The sequence below is a fragment of the Leptidea sinapis genome, chromosome 38 (assembly GCF_905404315.1).
Source record: "Leptidea sinapis chromosome 38, ilLepSina1.1, whole genome shotgun sequence".
Taxonomy (NCBI): Eukaryota; Metazoa; Arthropoda; class Insecta; order Lepidoptera; family Pieridae; genus Leptidea; species Leptidea sinapis.
Window position 1 is genome coordinate 4,455,360 of NC_066302.1, and position 24,985 is coordinate 4,480,344.

Sequence of the window (24,985 nt, forward strand, 5' to 3'; positions counted from 1 at the left end):
AGAGTCTAGACAGTATAGAGGGAGTACTTACACCGAAGTATGGGTCTACATACATTAATTAATACTATCGTCCGAGTAGCGTTGAATATGTTTGTTTTTATGAGAAAAGGCGAGACTAATACTACCCTTGCTCAGGATTTAGGACTGAATTCAAATATCTGAGCGGCATTGCGCTTGTCACAATGAGACATAAGATGTTATATCTCATTGGCCCATAGATTTCAGTAGGTACGGCCCCCTTATACCCCCCTTATACTTCAAGGCAATAAAGTACCCACCGAGCCTCCGCTGGTTGACGAACAAAGAACAAAAGGCAAAAGCAGATTTGATAAATGTTGCACTCGCCTTATTATATATTATAATATGTTTACAGTCCCTTTGTCTGTTTGTTTGTGTTAGCTCATCTCAGAAATGAATACAACGAACTGAATGTGGTTTTCACTGATGTTTTATAGCGAGCTTTGAAATTATCGAATGTTTGTTTTTTTTAACTTATAACGAACAGTCATATATTTCTGCTTACGCATAAGATAAAATATTAGTTGAACTAGGTATGTAAGTTAATGATTAAAGATCACAGGGATGGCAAGAACTGATAGTTCCAATCAGCAGAACTGACTGAACTAATCTATAACAGACGATGGAAATTTAAGATAATATTAAAGTTTATACGTCTACATAGACCAGGGGTGCTCAAGCTTGAACTGCTGGCGATCTACCTCAAAATTTGTAGACTACGATCGATCGGCTCTGAGAGGCTTCAAGTATGTGTGATGAACGATTGTCGTCTAGGTAGAGTGTCACGATGACATAGATATTAGTTTTGCGCAAAATATGCATTTTTTTAGTCAAGGTAAGTGTAGGTCTGCTCTTAAATGTCAATGAAAAAACTCATAATTATTATTCAAAATTGCGAGTTTATTGGTTCTTACAAACAAACGCGTTATAAAGTTCTTAACTAAAAGAGTGACTTTGGATGTTGAAGCGTGATACTGCATGTCCTGAGTATACTTTTCATAAGATGGTACGTAATTACCGATTTTAGTTTATTGTACTGGATTTTTTCTCGAGATCGACTCAAAAAGCACTCGCGATCGACCTGTCGATCCCGATCGACCGTTTGAGCACCCCTGACATAGACTGTGACAGCTGTGAACACGTCGAAAAAAATAGCGGCGTTTTAGCAAGCACACACAGTAAAACAAAGAGAAATACGTATCGCGAGTGTAAGTCGTAGCTTGTCACGCACACTACAGTAATAAACCTGTCCTATTTTCATTCATTGCCTAAACAGCAAGAGGCTCTATCGACACGTATAAATTATCTAAGTATTATAATTAGATTATTGTGTGATGGTCTAGTACTTACTCATCATTTACACAGACTCGTCGATATCTTTGAAGCACGCGTAAAAGAGGGGCGGGTAATAAATACTGGCTAATTAGATACATTACAGACCAGGGTCGATAATTTTTGAAACCAAAAAAAATTACAGTAGGATGAAACCCATTGGTAAAGGACGAGAATATAACAAAAATTGTCCATCAGAAAGTAGATATTACAACAACAAAAAGCCCCCAAACTTTTTGAAAAAAGCTGATATTTTGACGTCAGAATTTTCGATTGAAAATTAGGGTGCTTTTTTGATATTAAGTTAAAATAAGGCGAAATAATAAATATTTTAAATCAAATAAATTAGAGTGTATTTGGGACATAATAAGGTAAGTTTTCACCAAATTTCGTAGAAAAAAATTTTTTTTTTTTGGAAAAAATATATAAATAAAAAACCAAAAAACTTGGTTTTTTGAATTTTTCACCTAAATTTTGAGGTTATGTGAAAAAAGTGTGATTACAAAAGTTGTAGATCTCATTATTACCTACAACTTTGCCAATTAACTTTTTGCCATAGGACTTGTAGTTTTGCCGGAAATCGAGATAAACCGTTTTTTACCCTAAAACACCCCCCCTTTTCCACTTCCCGACCTCAGATCGCCCGTAATTTATTTTTCCCTTATTTTTTGTTTTATTCTCGTCCTTTTCCAATGGGTTTCATCCTACTATTATTTTGTTTCACTTTTTATCATTTTCAAAGGCTTCGGCACTGGTCTATTAAGAGAAGATACACGAATGAAATATATCAAGACGGCATTTTCTATATTTAAAATCAAAATATTGCAACACATAAAAAGCAATCTGTGCTTTACAGCCTACCACGGGCACCGGACAGTGGCTGCACTCCGGCGATGTTTGCTCTTCACTTCCGGTGACCTATATATTTTATGACATTGCTTTCAGAAGGACAAGGTCAAAGCGTTGCTTCTTTAAATTATTACTTTTTATCATGAACGTCGAAACGATGCTGTAATGTTATTAGTATTTTAATTAAGCAGAAAAACATATTATTAAAACTAAAAATGGACATAATCCCAGAAGAACGTTCCAAACCACAATCATGTCGAAATTGAGTTAAGAATACAAAACTGATCACGTGATTCATATAACGGACTGACAAGAAATGGCAGCCCTACTGTCACTCTTTATATAACATCATGATTTAGTAGCTCAACCCACATGAAAGGGATAAAAGGCATTTATTTTCTCAAAATTGATTCTTTTAGAATTATTTTTGATGTCATTTCTAATATACTAGATACTACTACCGCTTCGGAAACAAATGGCGCTCTGAGAGAGAAGAAGCGGCGCACGAAACTCTCCCAGCATTCTTTTTTGCGCTCTTTTCAATAAAATTATACAATATTGTACAGTCATTTCTATCGCTATAAAATAATCACAATCTAGTCCCAGGCTGTCCGATCATTTAGATATTCAGATGTGGAGTAATATGATTTACGACAGAGCCATTTTTTTATTAAACATTTAAATTTCTAGATAATGCCTGAACAGTGGCAGGGACTTTTATTATAGAAGTGTATACATTTACCCTTAAAGCTATTATGTATCTTATGGATGTGTGTATGAATACACTAATATTTATTAAACTTTAAACACGAATTCCTTAAAATGTGATGGCTTGGAACGTTTTTCAGATACTACGTCCAAATATTTAAAAAATGCATCAAAGAGGATCTTAATAAGAGGCGACTGCCTAAGTAAAAATTGAAATGTATTTTGGTATGAAACGTGCAGTGATTTGACATAAGTTTGAAATAGTTGTACTAATTACAGGATAGCGATTGGGGACGAAGTAGCGATTCCATCTTCGCACGACATGCCACAAGTTAGGATATCATCCTCACCATCTGGATGTGTGGCGGTCCTCCACAGTGCGGTTTTCAAGAAGCTTTCTTCCACGTACTACAAAGCTGTGGAATGAGCTTCCTTGTGCGGTGTTTCCGGGACGATACGACATGGGTACCTTCAAAAAAAGCGCGTACACCTTCCTTAAAGGCCGGCAACGCTCCTGTGATTCCTCTGGTGTTGCAAGAGATTGTGGGCGGCGGTAATCACTTAACAACAGGTGACCCGTACGCTCGTTTGTCCTCCTATTCCATAAAAAAAAAGTATAATCCGGCTAAGTTTGTAAGCGCACAGTTGCTTAAAACGTAGCGGATTTCGGCTATCACCGTTTCTGACAAAATTATAGTCGTCATTTGTCAATCTATCAATGACTTGCACGTTTCATACAATCGAGAATCTTTTCAATTCTTAGAGAGTTTCGCTGAGCGCAACCTAGTAAACTGTTTGGGTGAGAATCAATTATAATTTTATAAGATTAAAACTAAAATAAAAAAGATATATCGAAATGTGTTGTATTGTTTTATGTATTGATAAAATAATAATTAATATGAGTTGAGTAAATAATAAGTATTTAGCCGTATAAAGTTAGGTACTTTTACAGAGGTGGACCAAGAGGCACCCTTCTTAAACAGTTTATTTATAATAATATTGACACACTCTTACACAAATTATCTTGCCCCAAACTAGGCATAGCCTGTACTATATGTACAAGACACCGATATATTTAAAACAATATAATTACTTAAACATACATAAAAACGAATAAACATCCATGACTCTGAAACAAACATTTATGTTCATCATATAAATGATTGCACCTACCGGGATTCGAACCCGGGACCTCTAGCTCAGTAGGCAGGGTCACTACCAACTGCGCTATAGGGGTCGGCGTATTTCAATCGTGTTTCTTCTTTTGCTATTATTACAAATAAAAATAAGGCAGAATGTGACAGCGGACGGTACCGATAATATGTGGTGAGAGTTCAGGCGTGACGCCGGCGAGGCATTCGAGAACTGTGCTACAGTTTCTAATTGCAGATTCATTCTTGTAACGATAACCAATGATATACTAAAACAACAGAAACTGTGTTCATTGTAAATGACTATTGTTGAAAAAAAAAAAACTATTAAGGCTTTTATTCCAATAACAATACAAAAATCACTTGGACACGTTATTTACACAAATGCCTCGCAATCGAAGTACTCGAAGAAACAATTATGAAACGTCACTTTATTTAGTTCCGTATAAAAAACGCATGAAGGAAGCCCTCTTGATCAAATCAAATCAATTTCGTAGGTAAATTGCATTACACTTGAAATATGCCATTTTTTACATACAGCTCGTTCGGAATGCAGGTGCAATCCGACAGCCTGGGACTAGATTATGATTATTTTATATCAATAACGATGACAATACAATATTGTATATATTTCATTAAAATAGAGTTTCTTGCGCCACTTCTTCTCTCTCAGAGCGCCATTTTTTATTATATATTAGAAATGACATCAAAAAGAATTTTAATAGAATCAATTTTGAGAAAATGAATGCTTTTATGCCTTTTACAAAATTACAAGAAATTGGCGAAAATGACAAAATTTTAACCATACATATATTTTTTATGATAGATAAATAATGCAACTAAAAAAAATCTTTTAAAACTCCTATTAAATTCAATCTAGCTTAGTTTAGTTTCTTCTCTTTTTGTAATATTTGTAGACGGTCACTTTTAAGACCTATAAATAAAGGAACCGTGTTGTCTACGGCTGCTGTCAACAGGTCGACTTGGTAGGGACTAACTGAAAATCAGTGTTGGAATTGGGGTGATCGTTATTTCGATTCCAAAAAATGCTGAGTGGGTGTCCATTTCGTGACGCCGTATTTTTAAATTTGTTAATTTTACTATGTATACAATGTTTTGTGTTGTCATGAATAAATGAATACTTTACTTTAACGATAAGCATAAAATGTGATGGTAGCGATGGATGGTCGTCACGTGGTACGGCGGTACGGTCGCGAGCGTATCGGGGCCGCGAACCCGTTACAACTGTACCGCACCGCGCCGTGAGCAACCATCAACCACAACTCACAAGCCGCGCGCTCACCGTCAAGCTCCTGTAGGTCGACTCGCAAAATCGACAACGATATATTCGGAACGATACGATAATAACACGAATACACCCTACTCTTAACAAATGTTCGTATTCCATATCATTTATCGTAACAACATCGTAACCATAGACTAATATTTTGATTTTTTTACGATGTTAGAGTGAATGAATTATGCGGAAACTATGTATAATCTGTGCTATGTCGCTGCTAAGTGTCAAAAGTCAAAACATAGTTTAGGCGCTTAGAACGATGCCAGACTCTGCACCACCAATTTGCATCATTTACACAAAATGTAAATATTCAAAAATTATGTAATATAATATGTATATAATATGACCATTTAAAATTGAAAAAATATTACAAAACTTGCGCATACTAAAATGAAAAAAAAAAGTAACTCAACCCTTCTCGTCGATTTGCTCTTCTCAGGCGGCCATTTGCATTAATGACTTATATTATTTGGTAGTAAATAAATCCTGATGAAAAGTAAATCACATATAATTATTTTAATTTTATTTATTATGTATGTATATTGTATCGCAAATATATCTATACAACTTGAAACGATAATAGCAACGATAGCCTATAATGTGTCGTTGAGATTATCGTAAAAGTGACGTTTGATTGTTTGTCGAATTCGAATAATAGTCTCTGACATTTACAACTAAGAGTAGGGCTAGACCGATAATATAGAAAAATGTTTCGTTCGTTCAATCATCGCTTCGACATTGAATACGATGTAACTAAGAGTAGTATTCAACACGACTAATGCCGCGATATATCGAATATCGATTTTAGGAGAAGGCCCCCTGGTCATTATTATACGAACAAGACATTGACGTAATATGTGATCTAAACAATTTGTTATGTTTTTAAAGTGATAACCCTCACTTCTAGGATTAATACTCAACTTAAATTTGAAAAACAAAATTTTATGAACGATGTGGGACTCGAACCCACGACCTCTGGCGTTCCGTGCCAGTGAACCGTTAGCTCAGTTGGTTAGAGCACTGGCAATTCAATTCAAAATGCAATCTGCACTGCGAGCCTCAGGCCTACCAACCACCTATGGACTCGGAACTTAAAACTGTATTCTGAAGCGAATCTGTGTTGCTCTCTGATTGGACTGCAATCTCACAAATAATGCTATTAAAAATAAATAAAGATTTATTTTTTAATGGCATTATTTACTTACACAGCCATCAAATACCCAATGATTCCAATTTTATACAATATTCTATAAACAGCAGACATATATACCTACTTTGCAATGATGAAAATCCTTACACTTCTTTCCTGTACCTACAGAAATTAAATGTAAATTTAAATATAATATGTAAAACTTTTTCAAATTCCGGCAACGCTCTTAAAACGGCATGGTTGATAGTGTAGGTAAGTCAAGGCGAATACGATGAATTGTAGGCTCGTTTCTCGAATTCCATAAATAATCTATGGTATAAGTGTGTCAATTGACTTGATTTTGATGAGTACAACCTGCTCTGCATAAAATTTATGCATTATTACAAAAATGAGTAGACTTAGTCATAAAGTTATTAACCATAATTTACCATTTCTATAATCATTTACAATATTATAATTGTTGTTTTTGTGCAAAATCCGCTTTATGACTGATTTAAATTTATAATTGCTTGATTCTGTAATGAGATTTAGATGGTAGTTGTGAGGCTTCCACAACCAGCCATGTGCGACTGAATTACTTAACAAATTGAAGTAAACGTTTTACGGTATCGCATATTTCTACATACATGGATGTAAACAAATCATATTATTAACAATATTTCATAATATTAATTAACGTCTTATCAGGGGCGTGCATTGGTTTTCCAGCGCGGTAGGCACTGTAAGCCTAACTAGTCGTAGTTACGATTAATATTTAAAAATTTAGCTCCTGTTATAAGGATAAAATATAAGTTCACTTACCAAAATTTTTCTGCAGTTCTGTCAGATTGATCGTGTTTTTAGCAAGATTTGTCAAATTATTCAAGTCACCGTAACCAATATCATTCCACACAGTCTTCGTTGTAGAAAATAAAGAGCAGGTAGCAAGTACAACAATAAATTGGAATGGCGGCATCCAGCTAGCCAAGTGTATTTTTCGTAATACTTGGTATTGAAATATCTCATAGTTTTACCTTTTTATTGAGTTAAACTAATATTTGGTATTGGTCGATTAAGAGAAACAATTTTTATTTTATGTACGAACGAAAATTGTGCAAAAGGATACGTAGGTACCTAATCTCTGTAAACAAATCGTATTTTCGCCACAATCGCGACACTGGAAGTTCTCCATTATATTTTAATTCCTTTCTTGTTTAAACACAAAACACACAGCAACTTCTTTTTTTTCCAATACAAACACTAAATATAATTAACAATAAACAAATCAACATAAAACAAATAACTAATGTAATTAGCTTAATAATTCACGCCCGTGATTTATATCACGTTATCGTACACGAAAACACAACAACTAAAAAAATGGCGCTGTTATTCTTGATTACTAAACAATATATTTATAGTTCCGAAAATGTCATATTTTATATCTCACAATCATGAATCACGTCATGTGCGATGTCAAAACTCTTATGGAAGCGCAATAAGGTTGAAACTCGGACGGTAAGTAAACGAGATACGTCATAAGAATTACTCATAAATCATAATGTAGGTATAATTTCTTTCGTTGGTTTAATCCGTGACAGCTATAGTTGTCAGTTCTAACTGTCATAAGCTTGCCTACCCGGGAAGTGCCAAAGAAGTCAAATTGCGATGGTCATATTTAAGAACGATTTACATAGTCATTGTATATTTTTTGCTGTGGTCGTATAACCTTGACAAATAAATTTTGTTATAGAAATTGAACGTATTCTACTAGGCTTGAGTAAGCATTATCAGAACTGCCTATTATCATATCGGAACGTATTTAGTATATCGTATAGCGAAAAACTTACTGGTTGGGAACACAATAGAAGTTTGATTATATAATAAAAGAACTAAATTTATCTGAATTAACTTGGAATCTAGTGTAGGTATATTATTTAGAATCTAAATATGGTAGGCTATGCCTATTGGCATATATGGAATGCACGCCCCTGCGTCTTATACATATAAGAAAAAATATTTAAGAAAGAATCTGTAACGGAGTTTGGTTGGTGTGATTCACTTGAAATAATTTTCTTATTCATCGCAGACACTTAACATTCAGGATTCAAACTATCTCTTTCGTTCAAACTGATGTGACTACACTTATTACCTATCATAATAATAATATACATAAAATACCAAAAAAAAATACTTACTCAAAGTACGACTTAAAATAATAAAAACCTACCCACCTATTGAATGTTTAAATCTACCACCCATTCCGAAATATTTAGGCCATTTTTAATATAAAAAAAATTATTTAATAGGGGTCGGTAGTGCCATTCCCAAGACATGGTACTGGTGTGGTGGTGGGGACTGAACCGCCAGTTTCGTAAATAAACTATATCACATAGACCGTGCCGTGAAATTCAAATTCAAATATTTTTACTCAAAATAGGATGTGACATCACTTATTGAAAGTCAAAAAAACTATCACAACTACAATAACTATTCCAAAATGAATGCCTCAGGCCTGAGAAGAATGGGCGCAACTAACTCAGAGGCCTTTTTTTTCATCAAAAATTTTAATAATCCTTTTGAAAAACGTAATACTTTTGTTTTGAACATTTTCTGAGATCTTGTTGTAAAAGCATATTCATCGCACCAGAAAAGACTTACTTACTCGACTTAGCTCGAAAAGGGATAAGGTTAAGGCATAAACGGCATTTATTTTCTCAAAATTGATTCCTTTAAGAATTCTTTTTGATGTCATTTCTAATAACTACTAGATACTACTACCGCTTTGGAAACAAATGCCGCTCTGAGGCGGCGCAAGAAACTCTTAAAACTAAGTTAAGGTGCCCTTAAAAATCATTAAAATATTGTCTTGAGGGAGTATAATATGCGTGTTGCCACATTTGTTTACAGTGTCCGAAACCTACATTTAGACCTACAAGTTATAAAATGCGGGATTTAGTGTCAACTAGGTGCTGAAAATTAAGTCAGTATGTTATCTGTCAGGATGTGTTGATAAGCATTTAGGGCACTGCGCATTACACACTGAAGAGCTCGTTATGTGGATGACATTTTCATTAATTTCCTATTATACGACGTCAGCGCTACACAACGTGATTGTGTTACACACATTTATATTGCTCCTACGACAATAATTAGAGAAACAATTATGGCTGATGAGAAGATAATTATCGAAAACGTGAAAGAAAATTAAAATATCTGGGTTAAATCTCTTTCAAGTGTCAACATTTGCAAAAATCAGAATGACAAAGACACTAATCACTCCCAGCAAACTCGAATTGAGGATGCTGACTAGTAAGTTCAATTTAAAAACCTATAAGTAAGTCACAGTATGTCCTCGTACGTACCTTGGACGTACGATACTGTAACAAGTAGTACAAGGGTATCGTAACAAGTCCAAAGAAACACAGCATCTGGGGAAATATAAAATCCCGGAAGAATTAATCAAAAACAAAAAATATTTTCTTCTCAAGAATACTCGCTTCAAGATGTTTTAATTCAGATTGCAAAAATATACAATGTATCAGAAAAAGTAGTAGTAGCCATGGATACATACTACTAGTGGTAAGCTCCTTTGCACAGGATGCCGGCTAGATTATGGGTACCACAACGGCGCCTATTTCTGCCGTGTAGCTAGTGAAATTACTGGGCAAATGAGACTTAACATCTTATGTCTCAAGGTGTCATGCGCAATTTTTTAGTGCCGCTCGGAGTTATTGGGTTTTTCAAGAATCCTGAGCAGCACTGCACTGTAATGGACAGGGCGTATCAATTACTATCAGCTCGTCTCATCCCGTATTGTCATAAAAAATACAATAGATCGTGCCTAGTTAGGCACGATCTACAATGTTAACGAATACATTATAGACATATATTATATACTAGGTGACCCGACAGACGTTGTTCTGTAGATAATAAAAAAAATACTGTTTTATAGGAATTTGACTATAATATTTCAATACATCAAGAATTATTTCGTAACGTATGCGTTCTTATAATGAAATTGTTTCATAGCAAAACTGTCAAACCGTGCGTCACTAAATTGTCTCATAGAAAATATGTCCATACAAAACAAATATTGAAAATAAAAATAATTATGAGTCCCAAATCGAAATAAAAAGTATCCTATCTCTCAAGTTGGTCTAAACTGCACTCATTAGTTTAGGAGTCCATCGCGGACAAACAACGTGTCACGTAATTTATATATATTAAGATGTGGGCATAGATGGATAATACATTCGTTGTGAATCGAACACAAGATTCAGTTTCAAGTCAAGCGTTGATTTATTAAGTCCAGTATGTCAAGGACTATAGTTTGAAACACAATGCGGATACTTTTATGTGGAGAACATTGAAACCAATAACCATTAAAGTGATGTCAGCCGTATATAGTCCGATGAACAGCGTAAAAACTAAAGCTCTAATTATTTCATATTTCACTAAATCTACACTAATTTTGTCCGTTAGAAGAACGTACAAAGAAACTAGCCGACCACTCTTTAAAAACCAAAAAAGCTGGCTATATTATTGTCGTAATGTGTATGCATTATTGTGTTTCGGTCAGAAGGGCGCCGTAGCTAGTGAAATTACTGGGCAAACGAGACTTAAAATATAAAAAATAATAAAAAATCAAAATATGTCCTATTTAATAAAATTAAAATATTTTTAAACTCGCTTTCCAATTCAATCTTTTAGTTTCTTTTATTTTTCTACTATTTTTGGATGGTCATTTTTAAGACCAAAAGGAACCGTGTTGTCTAAAGCTGCTGTCAACAGGTCGACTTGGTAGGTACCTACTGAAAATCAGTGTTGGAAATCATTTCCAAAAATACTGAGTGGGTGTCCTTTTCATGACGTCGTATTTTTTATTTGCTAATTTAACCATGTATATATGTTTTGTGTTGTAATGAATAAATGCATACTTTACTTAATATCTTACGTCTCAATGCGACGAAAACAATTAAAGTGCCGCTCAGATTTTTTTTGATTGATTGATTTTTCAGGAATCCTGAGCGGCAGTGCATTGTAATGGGCAGGGCGTATCAATTACCATCAGCTGAACGTCCAGCTCATCTCGTCCCTTATTGTTATAAAAAAAATAAAATGTTTGTAGTAAATATAACAAATCATCTTGAATCGTGTTCAAGGTTGAATTCGTTTTTAATTCATGAAATTTGTATATATAAAATAAAATATTATTATACATTTTTTTTATTTATTATTTATATTTAAACAATATGAATATATAAATTTATTAAATATCAATATTGTTGAGTCACGTTCAACCCGGTTATCTAACAATCATTGACGGACCAGACACTTCGGTATTATACTTCCAGCGCCACATATATCGCTCTACAAAACAGCGTACGTATAATTCTACCATAATATTTAGGCCAACTATGATAACTTTCAAAACAATCAAACGGTGGCTGGTAGTCGAGAGATGGCTTTATTTCCAGTCGATCTCGATGACGCACACGTACGTACACTTTTAGAGCACATTGCGGTGCATTCGCGCATCGATCCCGCTAAATATACCCCTGACAGCTAACTGCCGCCGCCCACACCCAACCTACTACGGCTTCGCTTATTTACATTCTTAATATCCTACTAATGCGACCTGCAATACAAAACTGATTATGCGGATTTTTTGTACTTGCATGTATTTTTATCTAATTAAATGATTTTATAAACACACGTCCTACCTACCTAATGTTTAAGCAGTGACAATTCATTTAACCTTTCAAACGAGAACACCCTTACAAATCACTAGTTTGCAGCAAAATTAGGGACGAGACGAGCAGGACGTTCAGCTGATGGTAACAGATACGCGATGCCCATTAGAATGCAGTGCCGCTCAGGACTCTTGAAAAACCCAAACGTTCTGAGTGGCACTACAATTGCGTTCGTCACTTTGAGACGTAAAATGTTAAGTCTCATTTGCCCGGTAATTTCACTAGCTACGGCGCCCTTCAGACCGAAACACAGTAATGTTTACACATTACTACTTCACGGCAGAAATAGGCGCCGTTGTGGTATCCATAATCTACCCGGCATCCTGTGCAAAGGAGCTGGTAATGATACCACTGATTTAAGCAGCCTGCGTGATGACCCACTGCGACTAATCAGTTAGGACTGAGGTCACCATCAGCTATAAACAGGCGACAAAATCATTAAACGAATCAAACTCCCGATGGTATATTTCACAATTCAGTAATGTTAAAATCCTGTATTAAATAAAAAATATATAAGTAAGAATTGAAATAGCCCAGTTAATCGTCGTGGAGATCTTTGGTAGAGGCCTTTGTCCAGCAGTGGACGGTCTTCCGTTAAGTACACAAATAAGATTTTGAAATAGGTATACTATAACTGTCGTTGCGATAAATTATCATAATACAACAAAAGATAACTAGTATCACCAAAAACTAATTGAAAAACGGTGCGAACTTTTGTCCGGGATCGATAAAATGGAGCAATAAAAATATCTGACACTGAGGTATAAATGTTTCTGTACGATGTAATCTATCACCGTTGGGACATTACAATGCTTAGTACAAAATTTAAAGACGCATTCAAAACTCTCATCCCAAGAGAAAGTCAATACAGATACCTGTTTAGCTATTGTTTACGAATAAACAAAACATTGACAAATACATGTACGTCCAGCACCAATGAATGCCTCATTTCAGTAATAATAAGACTTGTCGATTGAAGACCAAGGTTACGATGAGAAGGTGGGAGGCTCCTTTGCACAGGAAGCCGGCTAGATTATGGGTACCACAACGGCTCCTATTTCTGCCGTAAAGCAGTGATATGTAAACATTACTGTGTTTCGGTCTAAAGGGCTCTGTAGCTAGTGAAATTACTGGGCAAATAAGACTTAACATGTTATATCTCAAGATGACGAGCGCAATTGTTGTGCCGCACAGAATTTTAGGGTTTTTTCAAGAATCCTGAGCGGCACTGCATTGTTATGGGCAAAGCGTATCTATTACCAGCTGAACATACTGCTCGTCTCGTCCCTTATTTTCATAAAAAAAATCGTTATTTATTTTTGGTGTAGGTCAATTAGACATCGACAAGCCCTTGACTAAAGGGTCAGCGAGTTGTAGAGCTACCTCCTGTTACATATTTACGCACGTATATGTATTTGTTCATGGAGAATTCGTTTCGTTGCACTCTGTTGCTGCATACCAACTTCTAAATCGGTGAACAGATCCCTATGGGAATTGGTATCCTGCTAGTTTGAACACGGACAATGTGTTTGCTGCAATCAAAGCTGGTCTTTTCAGGCGACACCGTTAAATCAGGATACTATATTTCAACAATTAGTGTTCCAGCAGGGGCTAGATTATTTTTTGGTTATGGCGCCTTTAGGTTATGTTATCAAACATGTGTAAATAATATCTGTTTTATAATATGTACAATAAGAACATCACAGTCCACAGCCCTTCATAGAGTTGAGGTCAAAACTCATGCATTTACAGTCTTCAATAGACACTCGTTTGAGACACAACACCGCCCATGCTCCAGTGGCAACTGCTATTTGCTTTATATTTAAAATGCAGAGTTTGCGAGGCCAGGTTTAACTACTTATTATCCCCGTAGTTAATCACGTTATGTAAGCAGCAGTGAAAGACGTGGTTGGTGCGACATGATCGATAGCCGCATGGTGGCGGGTGGTGGCGCATAACGACCGGCTCGCGTGGTGCCACCATCCACCACCCACCACTGTTACACTACACGCTGGAAACTAGAACCCATCAACTATTTATAGCCTTTTTATAGGTCATGTACGAAACTTAAGAGACGTTGCTTTGTACCGAATGACAAATACAGTATACACTTGTGTTCACTTATGAATGGGGGTGATAATTTCGTGTTTTTTTTTCACTTCCTCATTATTAAACTTTTACGGCCTTACAAATAAACTTGGTATAAAGTTATAACTAAGCATAAACAAAGAATATGCAAAATGTTTACAATATCGTTGACAACACTGTCAATGCAATGATAATTCTGAAGTTTTCCGAATGACAAGCCTTGCAAAAAACGCGGGAAACGTTATACGATCAAATAAACCAATCGTAAGCAAAATGGCTATTTGTAAACATTTTGCATTTTCTTGGTTTATGACTAGTTATAACTTTATGTCAATTTTATTTGTAAGGCCCTTAGAATTTTTTTTTTTCAGAATTAGGTTGCATAAGCTATATAGGTGATACAAGATCCAGCCGCTGTTCAGGCGTTTATCTATAAATATTATTAAAGGTCTTTTTAAATAGGCTCTACTTCAAATATAGCTACTCAACTAAAGTAATAGCAAAGTCCTCATACCTACGGTAATAACCGTGGTCTAAATCTAATGTCGTAACATGGCATTACCGTATATGTCATCGTAACACCATTATAAGTTGCGTTATAAATATTTTATCACATTCTGCGTAACATAAATCTCAGTGAACTTAACCCCTTGGCTGCATGGGAATAAAACCATGACAAGAAATATTTTCACCCCGCAATCATCAAAAGCAAAAAAAGCAAGAACTGTGTGGACTACACGTATTATTTCGTATGAAAAGGTTCTGAACATAAGACGTGATCCGTCAATAATTACGGTCTTATTAATAAACGTATAAGTTACTACAAGTTTAGAATAACTTCTCCCTGTCACGTAATACTGTAGTGGCAAGGTAAGATAAAGAAAAAAAACTTTTAAATTTGTAATAACATTACTAATTATAGACAAAATATACTCTATAAAAGATTCCAGTATTGAGGACGCCTTCTATAATAAGTGCTAGAATAATGATTATATTATGTACATTTAGGTAGGTACATAAAAATAAAATACATAAAGATTTTCATTTTGTCCAAAATCACCTTAAATTAAATCTTTGCAATAATTTAAACCTGTCGATTGACATAATAATATAAAGACTTTGCTGGGAGAGTTTTTTCGCCCATATTTCCTCTCAGAGCGCTTTTGGTGTCCTAATCGCTCGTAGTACTTAGACATCAAAAAGAATTTCAAAGGAATCAATTTATAGAAAATAAATGTTGCGTTTTTAAGTATAACAAGCAAAGTTTATACTCAATTGTAATTATTGACGAAGTCTTCGTTGATGTTTACACATTTACAAGTGAACCATGTTTTGAGCTTGAATGGCTTATTGCTTTCACAATATTCTCACACATGTGACATGATTAGTATTTATTAACGGCCGTTCCCAATATATTATCTACAGATATCTGTATCTATTAAATTACTACCTTCTACTGTCAGTAATTAGCTGTCAATAATCTGAGGTTGTCCCAATATACCCGATTAGTCATTCTTATCGACTTATACTGGGACGCGTGAATTGCAATTTCCATACCAACTTCTATCGCTGGTAAGCTACGTCGACAAATTGACAGACAGCGTGTACGTATAAGGTGAGTTACCGTCGATAAGTTTATTGGGACAGAAAAGTCAACGACAGTTACGATTTTTATCTCAAGTAAGAGATATACTAAAAATTGGAAACGGCCGTAAAGCATTAGTGTTGTCAAACATTAACTGACAGTTGTTGACTGTGTATTACGAGACGAGGCGGACGAGAGCCAACGTTTGAGCAATACACTAATAAGTGCCGTCATACATGGTAAATACTGCAAAACAGGTGCAGGGCTGCCACACACAGTGAACCAATTGTATACATTTGGATAACAGGCATGAGTTAGGTAGGTATTATATTTGTGTCAAGCTGAAAACTGAATTGCAGTGGTCGTTGTCAAAATAATTAGTACAACTAACCTATATGGAAACTATAAATCTTTGTAAAGTACTATCCTAACAAGTACACAACACCCACACTTTCACACACACATACATACAATTAATACTTGTGTTGTTATTATTTTTAGTTTATTTGTTTAGTTAAGTTTTAGTAATCAGCTTGTAGTCACTAGCCGCTTGTATAAAATATACTTTTCTGTTAATTTAACTATTTCACCCACGAACAGGCCGAATGCCTAGTGTGGTCATCATAAAATGTTACTACTGTGTACATGTAAAGTGGGAATTAAATGATTTTGTATTTTTTGTTGTTCTTTGCCAGGTACTAATATTTTTCCAGGCACAATCACAATACTACGTACAGTTCTGAATGACATTTTGAGGCCGTCTCTTGTGACACCATAGACGAGCTATAAAGTTATAACTTTAAGATCTTATTAGTCATTAATCTCAACAGTATACATTGTTTTCTAATTATTCAACCATTACTTTACTTTACATTAATGTTAATGTGGCAAAAATTTTCATATAAGCAAAGCTGGCCTAAAATAAATTAACCAAGTCATCGTTTATTTTCAAAACCTAGTAGTTCTCGATTCATATGTTTTTTTACAGTCTAATTAAATATAAATGATGCACTTGCAAATTTAACATCCATTTCCGCTTAGCTCTTATAAGTTGAAAATGTATGTTTATCTACAGTACTTAGCCAATATTGTGTGCGTGACAATTACAAAAACAATTATCGACAGCCCTGCTACAAGTAAACACGAATAGAGGGCGAAGGGCGGCACGCGGGGAACGGGGCACGGTTCAACACAATTGACCTTTCACCAGTTGTGATGCAAATGCTTGTATTGTTCAATATAAGCCAGGAGGTACCAACTACTGCCACAGACTGCTATTGTGTGCTCCAACCGTGTCTGACACTTGGACAATACGGGGACTGCACCGGCTGCGAAGTACGACGGGAGACTCGAAGGTTGAGAATTAAACAAAGTTATTCATATACAAGTACCTAGGTTCGAATACAGGTAAATGCCATTGTGTAGGATGAATATGTTCCTTCATCCATGCAAGTAACAATACGTTCAATGTCTCAAAGCGAGATTGGTTACCGTTTCGACGTTTTGCACAATGAGCTGCAAGCTGTCGCAAAAGTACTGCATCGAGATGTAAACAACACTGAACCTTGACCTCGATATCGAATATTCCACCGACGTATACAAATGTAGTGTAAGGGATGACTTACGCGACCAGACCGCCGAGGAAAGCTACGGGCCCGCCGCCGATGAGCCGGATTTTGCGGTGACATGAGTCGAAGAGCGAGTGGCGCGCGTGCGGTGGCGGCGGCCCGACTGTGGAGCGCAGCATCACCTCGCATGCACCTGCCAGAAGCACTGCACATCCGAATCGCGTGACACGCTGCACATCGCAGCCAGCACGTGCTGCTCGCGTGAAGGCAGCCGCAAGACTGACGTCTACAGTCCAACGCAACTCGCGAGCGGCGAGACGAGACCGGTGCCCCACACCGCGCTCCCCGCATTCGTCATGTAGCAATCAACTAGACCGTGACTGTTGTAACCGGCTCGGCAGCGCCAGTCTACGCTCACTTCATCCAACCTTCTACTATTTGCGATGACTACCTCCGTGTAGCTAATATACCCACATGACTGCCCTCGCAGACACAATATTATATTCTGCAATCTGTCATAGGGAGAAGCAACGGTGCCTTATGTGCAACATATTCTCTGTCTATCTGACAACATGACCTAAAATAATCTCATGAAGTTAAATTCATAACCTCGGTAAAACCGACTCTAAATATAATCAAACATCTCCATTGCCAACATCGATAGCTGGCCACCCAATGTACCTTTACATTCAAGGCTCAGAGTTTCGAGCGGTGAGGTCATGTGAAGGTGCGACAAAAACAACGGCTTGAAGTCACCATTGAGTTTGGAGAGCGAACGTCCTTCAGCTGGTTTCACACGGTTTGTAAAAACAAAGTCGTGAATCGTGATTCAAAACGAAATATCGTTGCGTTTGTACATTCGTACGGGTACTGTGATCTGCTACTTGCTAGTCGAAACGTACCACGTAGTATGTACATGGTACGCAAATCGCACGAGAGCTACACTAGAATTACCGCAGGCTACAACCCCCTTAGTGAGTGTGGAGCCGACGGTAATTTTCAAGACACTTTAAAATCTAGGCACCTATTAGTATAACCGAGTGGTTAGCGATCCTACCTACTAAGCTAGAGGTCCCGGGTTCGAATCCCGGTAGATGCAAGCATTTATATGATGAATATGGATGTTTGTTTCCGAGTCATGGATGTTAAAATGTATTTATGTATGTTTATATGAATTTATGTATGTTTAAGTAAGTATATTGTATTAAATTTAACGTTGTATTGTAACCCATACACAGGCTATATATGCTTAATTTGGGGCAAGATAATTTGTGTAAAAAGTGTGTCACTATCAGTCGTCTTTGCGTATCGTACTATGGATAAATATCAGGCATCCTCTGTCGAAGACCATAAAATATCGGGGTCGCCGCGTGCTGTTACAACTAAAAATACTGAAGCTGTTAATGCTGTTATAGCTATTATTAAATAAATAATCAATCAGGCCAGAGTGTGCTGAACTCCTTTAAAGAAACAAAAAAATTAAAGCGAGACAAATATTCCAGCTAATTCATCAGAGAAGACCCAAAGCATTGTGCATATGCGTTGATGTATCAAGAATAATTTGATATACAAGTCATGTCCTAAATCAATCCCCACAGTGGAAGAGAGTGGCTGGATCAAAATTGTTATTGTCCCGCTACTCGAGTAAAAAGTACAGAATTATGGATTTCACTAAATACAAATATTCGGAATTGATGGGCGCTACAATAACCCAAAATTACAAAATGTACTCTCATAGCTCGAAAGAAGCTTCACAAGTGGTCGGAAAAGTGCAATGTGGTTTGCATCGATACGTTCCATAAAAAAAATAGATAGATCGATAGATCGATTAAAAAAATTTGTAATTTTTCGCATTTTTTGCCAATATAGGATTGCGATTAAATATAGAAATCGGCTTAAAGGTATATAATATCCTGTTTATCATTCTCAATGTTTTATTGCTGTATAGACTCCTGAGGTAAGCATAGATATAAATACTCGCACAGAAATGCTCCACCACCTCATCGTTTAGATAATCTGCTGTTGAGTAATAAGATTTACTTCGACGTTTTCTTATTTAAGTCGTCGGAACATAAGCTGGGACTTTATCAGAAAAGTTAATACATTTGCCTCTAAGACTTGGTCTATGGTACCCAAGATGGTATTATAGCACGAACAGCTATCAATTTGCAACGTAAAATAAAACAAATAGCATGACTCCATAGCAAAATGACTTTGAATTATTAGTAATACGAGTATTCCTGATATTTAATGATTAAATCTCTTGTGGCCGGCATCCACACCCCTTCAACGGTGGAGCAAATATGTGGTATCCCGGATACCCTATTGATACTAAAACTAGTCTATGACAGAGAATAAGTCACCAGGATCATCAGGTACCACCTTGGTGTACGAGGGACAGGGTTCGGGAGGCATCACTCACCAGAGACAGTCCAGCATGATCACATGACACGCATGTGGCGCCCGCCACGCGAGCACACACACACCAACTCACCTGAAACAAACAACAGTATACTGTACTGATTAACTTGGTGACATTGATACATTCCAAACGTCATGTATTCAAGATTTGATCATCTGAGAATTGGTTATATGTTAAAGATCTGGCCATATTTAACGATGTAACAAATTATTTTGGCCGACATCTTTTCTTAACATTAGGTAAACCGAATAATTAAAAAGATTTACTTATTCGAGTATATAATCATAGATACATAGATAATTTAATAGATCCATGAAAGATGATTTCATAATAAGGAAAAAACAAAAATATTCGATCAGCTTGTTTAATTTGTGAGGTGTATAAAATAATTAAGTCATAAAAAATAATATCAAATTAAATGGAAAAAATTTATTGCCGGTGCTTGAAATTAGGATGTCAATGGCTTGCTGTTACGTTATCCAATTCAGCGTGAAATAGCTCAATGTCTTTCACTGTATTATGTCACAGGTATGTTTGATGCGATTAAAGTGGGGCGACTGTGGAGGACAATCCAAAATCCGAACATCGTGGGAAACCGCAGTATCGTGCATGAGTTAAAATTTTACGCTCGTTTGTCAGACGATAACAGGTTCAAGTAACTGTCATATTGCCATATAGATCGTAACGATTTTGCGTTCGAGGAACGCGTTCGTCAGCCTGCCCATCCTCCCACCTCGGTATGTGTATCTTCTGCTATTGCAGAAGCCGTCAGGCAGAGAAGCCAGCATTCTAAGCATATATTCGTCGTAATGTTCCCGCGCTCACCAAGTTTACCAACGAGAGTGCCATTTCGCAGCGCTGTTCGACCTAGTTCATGCAACCTTCTCTGCGGTGGTCCTTCTGGAGCTTTCGTACGAGTTACAACACTATGAAACTGTGTTTTCTACTGGCGTTCATTTGGTGAAATCAAGTGGTAGCACGAGATCGATTCATGTGTACATCTACCCCATCCCGGGTAGCCCCATAATATGACCACCACCTGGATATCGTTTTGATTTGTATGGTCTCAACAATGATGTGTTGAACTATAGATAGCACCGTTTCAACTACTATTAGGATTTATTTTCATTTTATAAGTGCAGCAGCAAGCAATGAGTGTCTTGTCACTTTTCCTAAGTACATGGTACAATGTTATCTGTCATTTTGACCTAATTTAATAAATGTGATTCGATTTGACTTCAATATCCCTAACCAGTTGATGTGTGTGTCACGAATTCTGTCAGTGTAGAAATAATACATAATTAGGTCTGATTAACTAAGAACAACTCCACACACACTCCCGCACTTCTACAACACCGTACAGGATGTACCACGTGTTTGCTTCAGGATGTCCGGCCCTATTGCACAGATACGCACAGCACAAGGGTGCACAGTTCAATACACTCCATCGTCGCAAATTGATACTAATGAGTACCTATTCATATTAATTATTATACACATTTACGTACCTACGTAAATTTAATTTGTATTTAACAAAAATAAAATAGTATATTACGCACATAAGGAGAAAAGTAGGTCATTCTCACCAGTGGAATATTGTCAATTGCCAATCGCGGGTGACATGGTCCTACTTATCTCACGTGGTGCGTATTCAATTTTGTTCCCCACTTTGATGAAAAGCTCGCTTTTAGTCCCTGGTACGAGGGACAAAAGTCGTCTTGCCGGGAGAGAATCCGCCACGAGACTGTTTCGTCGAGACTCAGTCTCGTGCCAGATTTTGAAACACGTGTCGAATTGTTGTATTGAATTGTAAAACTCAAATCATTTGGATAATTATGGATTTCCGCAAAGTAACGCCTACATCAATAAATTTTGATGAATAACAAATAAAAGACATCCTTTTGAGAAACTAATTACAGAAAAAAAGTAAACCACGAAGGGGATAAATTCATATTTTTTAATTTATTTAAGAATATAAATTATAATCCTCTGAGTTTGACCGTTCGACTCTCAAAAATAGCCCTGGGTATGCCATTTTAGAAAAAAAAATATCTACATTACCTTTCTATAAGAGTGGCATCGCTATAGTAATCAGGGCTCAACTCTTGCCAAATTATACAAGACCCAACCCTGCTTCATCAAAATTGCCTCTGAAATGTTGTTTATACCGCGAGAGAATACGAAAAACAACTTCTCAATTTTCACTTCGAGTGTTTTGTTTTGAGAATAGGGTTGGTCTGTTAGAGGCAAAGCAAGTCTGTTCCGCTTTAACTTTGACCATTCTCGCTTGCATCACACTAGACTTTGCAATAGGAGTTAATAGTCTCTGTCGTGATTAGCGCCTTTACTACCGGCCGTTATCAATAACGTATCTCTATATAGGGATACATTGCTGTCACCTTTTAATGGCAAGATCTTATCTATCCATAGTTATGTCCTATATATTTATAGTCCAACGCTTTATATCGATAGGTTATTGAAATGTAAGTAAGCGTAAAAAGATAGATTTGTCTACCGCTAGTAAGTTAAACTAAGGATAGATAGGTCATTGAAAACGGCCGTTAATGTGTTCGTGTCGGAAAGTAAGTATACATAGAAAATAATTCCGATAAAACGTAACAATTGCAATTGCTGAAGTATCGTTGTGTTCGTGAATGCAGCTGGTTATCTGTCACGCCGCGGCCGTGCCTTATCGTATTCGGTGGTGCCGGATGCGTCACATTAGTAATGAGTCAGCTTTGAGTACTCGAAACTCCGATATTTGATACGGGGAACTTACAATACACTCCCTGAGCTCTTTTGTTAAGACAATGAGTTAAGATAGGCTTAGTTTATTCAAATATAGACCAGTCAACCCCGAGCCGACCTCACGCATGTATCTTACTAAGGCGTCTATAAGCCTTCTATAGAGATACTAGCTGACCCGACAGACATTATCTACAGACGTTGTTCTGTAGATAATAAAAAAAAGTACTGTTTTATAGGAATTTGTCAATAATATTTCAAAACATCAAGAATTATTTCGTAAAAAATGCACCCTGTTGTTATAATGAAATTGTTTCACAGTGGAACTGTCTAACCGTGCGCCAATAAATTATCTCATAGAAAATATGTCCATACAAAACAAAAATTGAAAATAAAAATAATTATGGGTCCCAAATCGAAATAAAAAACATCCTATCTCTCAAGTTCGACTGGAGTGCTACATGAAGTAATCCCCATTAAAATCCGTTCATTAGTTTAGGAGTCGCGGACAAACAACGTGACTCGTAATTTATATATATTAAGAAGATATAGAACCTTTGACTTTTGTATTGGGCTGTCTTAGCTTTAGCTCAGCATATTTTCAGTTCTCAAATGGCTATAAAAAACGATATAAAAGATTGTGCTAAGCTAATTTTTACGTAAGTAAAGTCTGAGCAAAGTCTAAGTACGCTGTATACATCTCTGCCTTAGTACCTGCGTGAGTTCGGCCTAAGACAGCCAATCAAGTATAATAATAATAATAATTCATTTATTTCAGAGCAAGTCCATATTACAAAATAAAATTAGAAATAAGATATAAATATAAGTGAAATTTAAAACATAAGATATAAAATATAAAACAAAAGTGTACAATTAAAAATAATAAAATGACACACGGTCATTTTTGGTTCTCGCTGTGGTACACGGACAACCAATGCCTGAAGAAATGACTATCCGGGCAATCACCGGTGCTTCGAAGGATACGATTCTGAGCGCCGCGCAGACGACTCCAGAACGACTCGATGCGGAGACGCATTATCGCAAAAAAATCGGCATAGAGGCTCATGAACGGCTGTTTTCAATAACCTAACTACCCATAGTTTAACTTACGGATACATTGCTGTCACCGTTTAATGACAAGATCTTATCTATCCATAGTTATGTCCAATAAAGTTATGTTATTATTATATATTAGTCCAATGCTATCTGTCAATAGGTTTTTGAAATGTAAGTAAGCGTAAAAAGATAGATTTGTCTACCGCTAGTAAGTTAAACTAAGGATAGATAGGTTACTGAAAACGGCCGTAGATCAACCGACCCGCACCGCCTTATCTCGCGTAGTAACAGTTCCCTATATGAAAACTTATGGATTATCGATAAATCTAAACATAATGAAAGCCCACGACATACGCTGTGTATTTGAAACTTTTTCTCGCAAACTTTTAGGCGCGCTCGAAGAGTGGACCACTCAGTGTTAAAACGTTGTTAGAGCCAACACAGCGCCAAGCCGTTGACCAACTCACAACAACGAGAGGACACCGAAGGAAAAGGCGCTGTAGGCCGAATGGCTGTTAGTCCGACGAAGCCGTTTGTAATCCAAGACGGCCGCCGCGAGATAACATTATTATGATATCATATCAACAATCTGGCAATATGCAGAGTATAATATGGAGTCACTATTAAATTAAAGAAAGCCGCCGCACATTATTTTCATTAAAACAATATGGATTTAGTTTCCAAAGGGTGGTAGAGAACGAATTTGGACGCTATTTATAGAGAAAAATATTAAAATAACTAGCCCACATTTCTACATATGTACGAAATAAGCGAAAGCTCTGCTTGATTGTGTTAAAATAATAATAAAAGTGTGATTTTAAAGTTTCACTTTATTTTCTTTGTGCTTCTGTTACATTATATTAGAACAACACACATTAAAGAAAGATACGATCGGGGAAAACCACATAACAATGGAACTAATTACAATTAAAAGATATTTATTTTGACCTTATTTTGGGTATGTCAATAGCAAAAAAAGCGAAACTAACATGTAATGACTTAAATGTCTACTGGGAAAAGAACTGCAAAGAAAAACTCAGCACAACATTAATACATACGAACCCACATTCACATGGAATCATAAAAACAAATATCTACTGACGCAATCCAAAAGAAAGGATTCACAATTTATATCTTTTAATTACCATTATGTGTACAATCATTAATTCCTTACGATAAATAGCAGTCACAGCTATACTTTCGTTGCCTGGTCCGGTCGTTATAAGCGTACAAACGATAACAGTGAACTCGTATTATTATTATTTAATATTACAAGAG

The 24,985-nt window shown here is 36.2% G+C and overlaps 1 protein-coding gene across 5 annotated transcripts in view; it reads right to left on the reverse strand.

The window, feature by feature from the left end:
• LOC126975876 (MOB kinase activator-like 2) overlaps positions 1-24,985 on the reverse strand; it is a 90,554-nt gene that overhangs the window by 38,233 nt on the left and 27,336 nt on the right. For 2 of the 5 annotated variants that reach the window (XM_050823967.1, XM_050823966.1), the window contains one exon: positions 19,907-19,978. The exons of 2 other annotated variants lie outside the window; for them this stretch is intronic. In XM_050823967.1, the coding sequence (XP_050679924.1) occupies positions 19,907-19,923 (17 nt within the window). In that variant the 5' untranslated portion in view covers positions 19,924-19,978. Of the gene's footprint in view, positions 1-17,541; positions 17,775-19,906; positions 19,979-24,985 lie in introns of those variants that run through there. One more of the 5 variants, XM_050823963.1, reaches the window with a different exon arrangement.